The sequence below is a fragment of the Dendropsophus ebraccatus genome, chromosome 1, assembly GCF_027789765.1.
Source record: "Dendropsophus ebraccatus isolate aDenEbr1 chromosome 1, aDenEbr1.pat, whole genome shotgun sequence".
In the NCBI taxonomy this organism is placed as follows: Eukaryota; Metazoa; Chordata; class Amphibia; order Anura; family Hylidae; genus Dendropsophus; species Dendropsophus ebraccatus.
This window is the reverse complement of record NC_091454.1, coordinates 206,746,607-206,755,024: the sequence shown is the minus strand read 5'-3', so window position 1 is coordinate 206,755,024 and position 8,418 is coordinate 206,746,607. Positions and strand designations below refer to the sequence as shown.

The 8,418-nt window shown below is 46.6% G+C and overlaps 1 protein-coding gene across 1 annotated transcript in view; it reads right to left on the bottom strand.

Annotated features, from left to right (window-relative positions):
• LOC138784208 (EVI5-like protein) overlaps positions 1-7,180 on the bottom strand; it is a 23,046-nt gene extending 15,866 nt beyond the window's left edge. Inside the window, exons 1-3 of the mRNA XM_069959717.1 lie at positions 7,031-7,180; positions 5,428-5,588; positions 3,783-3,846 (exon numbers count right to left, since the gene is read on the bottom strand). Coding sequence (XP_069815818.1) covers positions 3,783-3,846; positions 5,428-5,588; positions 7,031-7,180 — 375 coding nt within the window. The remainder of the gene's footprint in view (positions 1-3,782; positions 3,847-5,427; positions 5,589-7,030) is intronic.
• Positions 7,181-8,418: the final 1,238 nt, after the last annotated feature.

The window sequence follows — 8,418 nt, the reverse complement described above, 5'->3', positions numbered from 1 at the left end:
AGGGAATTTGTCATTAGGTTTATTCCACCTTAAGGGCCAGTTCACACAAAGGAAAAAAAGACATGTCAATTCCTTGAGCGGAAAGGCGCATGAGCCCTCCCATAGACAGACTGTATGACAATGAGGCATACGAGATTCTGCGATGGAATTCCATCGCTTTTACTCCATGTGATCTGGTCCTAAATGAGGGCAGCATAGACTAGTGACAGAAATGCTGAACAGATCGGTGTATTAGTTGTATAATTCTGTTCAGCCATTTTTCTAATAAGCAGGATAATAAGATTCTTGCCACACCCCTTCCCCGCCCTTCAGCTGCTGATTGACAGTTGACTGCCTATACACAGCATGGATAGATAATGGCCAATCAGCAGCTGGTGGGTGGAGTTTTCTGCTTCTCATGAATATCAAGGATTACTGAGGTCATGCACATAATGGAGAGGACTACTTTTTGTCCATGTTATTCAGGAGGATATTTCTGGATCAGCTGCACAGAACAATGTAACTGATACATCATTCTGGTTAGCTGTCACTAGTTTATGCCACCCTGAGATAGGACACCATACACCTACTGACAGAGTCTCTTTAATCACTTCCATAATACTCCTCACTACTTCTGTATTGCAGCATATCAGTGTAAAGGCCAGGGCTGAGTGTGTATGGCTGCCTCCTGACAAATAATGTCAGGGCGAGAGGGATCAGCCATGTTGGAGTTTAACACTTTTGTATTCATGGAGATAAGCTGCTGCCAGAGCTTTCTGGATGCGGCTGATCATCCTTCTCTCCATTCAGAATACATGAACGGTCAGAGAGACAGCTGAGAGCTACTAGATGTGTACATGTCGCCTTCAAGGAGTATTCCCTAGTGTTGAATGAACCTCGAGCACCCTGAAGTTCGTCCCAACCCGAACGTTCAGCATTTGATAACCGGTGGCTGAAGAAGCTGGATGCAGCCCCAAGACTGCCGGAAAACATGGATACAGCTATAGGCTATGTTCACACAACGTAAGTTCCCTGGTAATCATGGCCGTTGTTACAATGGCCGCGATTCCCACAGAACTCACATAATGCTGCCTTCTGAAGGAATCTCGGCCAGAGTGTATACACAGGGTATACACTCCGGCCGGGATCCCTAGCGGCGCCGTAGAAAACTGACATGTCAGTTTTTTGTGGCCGCTATTCACTGAATAGCAGCTGCAGAAAAACCCTGTCAGTGCACACAATGGAGTGAGCAGCTCCGGCCACAAGCTCCATACTATGCTGTGGGAACTCTGCGGCGCATCCGGTACTGCAGTACCGGGCGGGATGATCGTTTCAGAGACCGCCCGTTCTGTGACCCGGACGTTGTGTGAACATAGCTATAGGCTGTCTCTATGTTTCCCAGACTCCCTAGGGCTGTATCCAACTTCTGCACGCTCAGGCTCTGTCGGACCAGAATGTGCTCGAGTTGGGTTCATCTCTATTGGAGCCCTAGTCTAAGGCCTCTTAGTGACTACTGCGAAAACTATCAGGTTTATATAATTGTCAAAGCAAAGAAAAAGAATCCCTCCTGCTAGGTTAAAGCCGATGGGGGAGATTTATCAAACATGGTGTAAAGTGAAACTGGCTCAGTTGCCCTTAACAACCAATCAGATTCCACCTTTCATTTTCTAAAGAGTCTGTGTAAAGTGGAATCTGATTGGTTGCTAGGGGCAACTGAGCCAGTTTCACTTTACACCATGTTTGATAAATCTCCCCTGATGTCTTATACAGTATAGTTAAGATTTACGCCGCTGTCTTATAGTCAGATTCGCTTTGTTGCCCATAGCAACCAATCACAGCTCAGCTTTAGTTTCCCGCATTGCCCTGGTAAAATGAAAGCTGAGCTGTGATTGGTTCCTAAAGGCAACAAGGAGAATGTTATTATGAGACACCCCACAGAACAAAATCTGCCTCCTTAAAGGGGTAGTGCGGCGCAAAAAAATTAATTCACAGAATAACACACATTACAAAGTTATACAACTTTGTAATGTATGTTATGTCTGTGAATCGCCCCCTTCCCCGTGTCCCACCACCCCCGCCCGTGTACTTCGGACGGACGGCCGAATCCCTGCCGCAGTCCCCCCTCCGCTCTACAGCCGCTCAGCCGTTATTGGCTGAGCATAACTGTGCTCAGCCAATCGCGGCTTAGCACAGTTATGAGGCAGCGGAGGGGGGGCGGCGGCAGGGATTCGTCCGTCCGTCCGAAGATGACGTTTGGCACAAGATGGCGGACGGGCTCGACATGGATCAGGTAATGTATAATGCACATCACACTTCCGGGTACACGGGTGGGGGTGGTGGGACACGGGGAAGGGGGCCATTCACAGACATAACATTCATTACAAAGTTGTATAACTTTGTAATGTGTGTTATTCTGTGAATAATTTTTTAGCGCCGCACTACCCCTTTAAAGACCCCATACACACTGGAAGTTGTCCGAATCTGCCAATTTCAGCAGGACTTGCTGACTCTCATGGCCTCCTGACTTCCCCTGACAGATGATGTTGGAGAAGGATCAGGCATGTTGGATTTCTATTGCCTCATCCTTTTCTCCATTCAGAACATGTGCATGCTCGGCCAAGCTGTGAATGCATGTGTATGAGAAGCTCAGGAGAGTCTGCAGTGTACGGGTACCTTAAGAGTAACACAGAAACCTAGTCCTGTCTGCCCTCCTTAAAGGGAATCTAAACTGCTGTTTTGTCCCTATATTGCACAGGGCGCTGAGGATGAGGTGGTCATTTTCTTACCTTGTCTTCGGTGCACTGGGGGTGGCACTACCAAGGGGTTAAAAAAAAAAAAGGTCACTAACTTATTTCTCCCTGTGCTGGCGATCCGTCATCTGACCGGCCCAAGAACCACGGATCTCCTCTGCTGCTGATGTCACGAGCCGGTTGACTGACAGCCTGCTCAGCCAGTCAGTGACTGGCAGGATGTCACCGACTGACTGAGCAGGCTGTCCATCAGCCAAGTAAGGCATTTTCCCCCAGGTCGTGACGTTATCACAACTCGGGGGGAAAATGGCTTCAGGTAGGGGTCCCGGACCTTCTGGCACAGCAATTGGCAGGCACAGGAACAGGTAAGTAGCTGTTTCCTTTCATTTTCCCCCCTGCCCCTGCCGGATTGTACAAAAAAACCCCAAAACACCTGACTTCTCCTTTAACACTATCCCCTGTTATATCTATACACAGTTAAATATAAAATCATAGGCCTCAGCGATTGACCCCGATGTAATACATGAGACCAGTAAAAGTCAATAGACAAAAGCCTTTCCAGAATGGGGGTCTCCATATTGCAGTACTTTCCTTTACCCCTTGAGGGCAGTCCTGATCGATGAGGCATTAAAATTTGCACTGCCAAAGTGATAACTAAGTATTCCCTGCCTGTCCTGTGATCGGTGTCATTATAGGACTATACACAGAGCTGATGGAATGATATTCTGCCTCGTACATGGTAATGAATGCCATCTTTAATTGGTATGAATGAAATCGGAAAAGAAGCCAGCCTGCGCTATTCACCCGGCCCCATGTGCCTGAAAGAGGCCATTGTGCAGGGGATGAAAGCCGCCTGGCTTCTCTATCTGTACGCCATTGTCCTGCTGGGAGAATTGCAGCTGACTTTCCCAGACACGCAGCCATGGAGGATTTTCTGGGCACATTATAATGAGCTCTGTATAGAAATGATCAAATGTAACATTCACACCCTCTCTGTATGGGCACGCTCAGCCACCCAACATGCCAGCCTCCTGCCACAACAATCTATCGTACTGCAAAAGCCTCATCCATCACACAGTCAGCATGGAGAGGTGAAGGGTTAATCTTAGTCACTGACCTATAGGAGTGTACATGGCTAGGTCATTCACATCTATTGACCCAAATCATAGGCGACTATCACAGATCTCTGGCTATTCACCCTTTCACGACATATAGAAACCATAAAGGAGGTTTCTGCACTTGGGACCCCCTCTATATGCCTTGGAAGAGGCTACTGTTCGGGCTGGAGGCCCCCTTAAACAATCTGTGCTGCTGTCTCCCAAGTGTGTTTTTATTGCCTTTATGGTGTAAACTACTACGTCCTAATCTGGCCCAAATTAAGTGCCAGGAAGCCATGTGGGGAAAAGGCAAGGCTGCCGAGGCCACCCGTTGCATTTTAGGTGACTTTACGTGGCCTTGTACCTGGTTTACATATACATGTGTTTTTGTGTGTACTGTCCCTTTAAAAGGTCAAAGATGCCGTGCTTCACAGTATTATTATTATTTATTTATAAAGCGTCCTTAATTCCAGAGCGCTATGTGCTTCACAGTAGGTGGCATCAGAGGCCATCACCCACAGGTTCGCTCCCAGGTCAGGTTAAACCCCCCAGAGGGACTTTCCTGGATTAGGGTCCCATATGCCAACAGTTTCCTAGATCAGAGCGTGAGTGGTGTATTTTTTTCCGGACACAGCGCTCTCTACTGCCACCTCTGTCCATGAGGAACTGTCCAGAGCAGGAGAGGTTTTCTATGGGGATTCTATGGGGACAGTTCCTGACATGGACAGAGGTGGCAGCAGAGAGCACTGTGTCAAACTGTAGAGAATACACCACTTCCTGCAGGCCATACAGTACTGGAAGACTTGAAATTCTTAAAGGAGAAGTCTGGCAATTTAAAATAACTGACAGCCGGCAGCGGAGAACACCAGCGGCTCCCCCACTGGATGACGGCACAAAATGGGGGAAAATGCAGACCCCGCTGATGGGCAGCCCGCTCAGCAAATCACTGACTGCAGCAAACACTGGCTGGCTGAGCGGGCTGTCCATCAACCAGGTCGTGACTTTGACAGAGGAGAATATCCCGAAACCCAGAGTGATGATTCAGCACTGGAGAGGCACGGCTAGAGGTGAGTAGTGATGGTTAATATGACATCCCCCCCCCCGCTGCTGTTTCAAAGAAAAATCACAACACCGGAGTTCTCCTTTGAATAGAAGTCATTTACAAATCCTTTTTTTTTTCTTCCCCGGAGTACCCCTTTAAGTGGATGACTCAATGACTGAGATGTTTGGATGAAGAGCTCTTGATCCCATCACCTTCACATTCTTTCTCCTATAAGTGGGAGGAGCACCCTGACTCCTAGGCAATAAAAGGCGACGTCCAGTAACAGATACATCAGACTAAGCAGAAAAGAGAGAACACCGGCTTAATGATTAATTTCTTAAGATTCCGTGTAACCTCTCAGCTGTAAATCCTTCAGCGATTCCAGCATTTCAGGACACCAGGAAGAAACAGTGGCGGCCTTGCCAGTAACAACTATTTGCTTCTACCATTTTCGGTGGCTATGGGTGACACCAACTAAGGGCAGCCCAGTGAGTGACTGGTGCGGTGACCAGTGATGGCCGTCCATCAGGCTACAAGTGACTGTAAGGGATGTGCGTACCTGTTTTGCTCCTCCAGTTTGTTGAGCAGCTCCAATTCATCTGGACTGAGGTTCTCGGAGTCCGAGGGCGAGATGCTCACCGCCGCCGACAAGGACGAATCATCGGGACTGAGCGCCGGGCTGGCCATGTCTGTGAGATGGAGGGGGGCCAGAGTGCTCATCTGAAACAATAAAAGAGAGTCAGTCACTTCTACACCTGAACACCATGCAGTCATTTCATCCATCCTCCATAACAAAACATCTGCCAATATACCAGGAATCGCTAGGAGAAGCCTTAAAGGATATGTCTACCTTCACAAATCCCAAAGCTCAGACACCCATCACTGACCTCTGAACTGAAGATCTGGCCTCCTATTTCAAGGGGAAGGGGGCCATTCACTAACATAACATACATTACAAAGTTGTATAACTTTGTAATGTGTGTTATTTAGTGAAAAGTTGTTTAGCGCTGCACTACCCCTTTAAGTATATCCTTCTCTGGCCCTACTTCCTCTCCCCTACGTCTTACTGTTGGGGTTCCCCAGTGATCAGTACTGGGTCCCCTCTTCTCCCTCTATAGAGACCCCATCAGACAGACCATTAGCAGGTTGAGCCTTCAATACCATCTCTATGCTGATGACACCCAGCTATACACCTCTTCCCGTGACATCACCCCTGCATTCTTACAAAATACTAGTGACTGTCTATCTGCTCTCTCTAACACTATGACCTCTCTATTTCTCAAACTCAATCTTTCTAAACCAGAACTTCTTGTATTCCCTCCCTCTAACCAACCTCAGGCTGACATCTCACTCTCAGTCTGTGGTACTAGCATAACTCCTGTGCATCAGGCTCGATGTCTGGGGGTTACGCTAGACTCGCATCTATCTTTTACTCAAACGCTTGCACTCTGTCACCTCCACCTCAAAAACATCTCAAGAATCCGCCCATTTCTCATCATTGACACTCGCCCTGATCCTTTCCCGTCTAGACTACTGTAACTCCATACTTATCAGTTTCTTCTCTCTAAACTCTCCCCTCTCCAGTCTGTCCTGAACGCAGCAGCCAGACTTATCCCCACTGACGTCTCCCCCCTGTGCCAGTCACTGCACTGGTTGCCCATTAAGTCGAGAATTCAATTTAAACTCCACACCCTCACCCATAAAGCTCTCCACAACTCTGCCCCTCCGTACATCTCCTCCCTCATCTCCACCTATCACCTTACCCATTCTCTGCGCTTCGCTAATGGCGTTACACTACATCTTCCATAGTCAGAACCTCTCACCCCCGCCTCCAAGACTTCTCTCATGCTGCACCAGTTCTCTGGAGTGCCCTACCTAAAGATCTCATACCCAACACTCACAGTTTCAAGCGTGCCCTAAAGACTTACCTCATCAGGCTCACTTATAACATTCCCTAAAAACTTTGTTTTCCAATTTTTGGCTAAAAATAGATCTGGTGGGTTAGAAAGAAGTAAGAGACCGAGGGGAATATGACTGCAAGATCAGACTACAACAGTTTGTTTGTTGTCTGTTACCATGGAAACACACAGGTTTGGGAGAGCTGCAGAAACAAAACAAAACATCTTTAACTCCTTAAATAACCATTAAGTTTATTTCCTCACAGGGCCAATAAGAGTGTGTGGAGCATGTTTGGGAACTGAGCTCTCTAAATCCACAGCCAGTAAGGAGTAATCGACATTGACAGCCATTGAAGCAGCTGTCAAAGCCACATATACTAACTGGTGGATTAGGGTATCGGATGTGATCATCATGATGCGTTCACGGAGAACAGATCCACCGTCATGGCAGCCCAAGGCCTTGTGGCTGCCATGACAATTATGCTATTACAGCCAGAAGCAGGCTGTACTAGATGATCACCGATTGAACAGATCAATGCAATTAGCATTGCATTGATCTGTATGAACGATTTGGTGGTTTGGTGGTTGCCCATTCAAGTCACCACAGAGGACAAAAAAAAAAAAAAAAAAAAAAAATAGATTATAAAAATATTTTTTTTTCATAAGAATTACAATAAAAAAAATCAGTTGTAAAGATGGACATAACCTTTAAATCAAAGCTTCATATCTGCTGATCACAAGCTTGAACAACAGGAAAACTAAGAGGAAATAAATTCGGTCATGACTTCTGTTATATGTATACATCATGGCGTGTAAAGTAAACGCTAGAAACGGGAAATCAACAGCCATTTATAGTGGGAACAGTAAAGTAGTTGCCCTTAGCAACCACCAATCAGGTTGCTGCTTTTATTTTGAGAAGGTTGTTTGAGATTTGAGAGCTGGAATCTGATTGGTTGCTAAAAGCAACAGTATCTCGTGCCCCTTTACTCCCCAGGGAATCCATGCTAGTTAAGTTCTGTGGTCCCTACCCCTCACTGTCATGATGAAATCCCGTAACAGTACAAGATGGAACTGCCCCTTTAAATGCCCCTATTTCCAGAAATAATCAATTTAAGTGAAAGAAAGTGAAGAAGTAATGAAATATAGTTAATGTTTCATAATGTACAGCATAGATACATAGGTGACATGGGTGGGGGGGGGGTCTCCCTTTTAGTGCAGTAACAGCGTCTCTAGCAGTGGTGCGGGACACTAGAGGCCTGACCCACTTCATGGTGTATTGTAATGTGAGATGTTGGCAGGTACGGAGCGCAGAGTCGTATGTGTGCCCGAGGGAAGAGGCCGCGATTTTATCACAGGGTTTATGTCATTTTAATGAAACAAACAGAAATTTTACTGGAGCAGATTTATCTACTGATGATGGATGAAAGAGAGAGCGGAAATCTAATACTATACAAGTACTTACCATCTACTGCGGAGTCATGTGCTGCCGAGACGGCGCGGGAAGAGGCAGACTGGGGAACTAGATAGATAGATAGATAGATAGGAGATAGATAGATAGGAGATAGATAGATAGATAGGAGATAGATAGATAGATAGGAGATAGATAGATAGGAGATAGATAGATAGGAGATAGATAGATAGATAGATAGGAG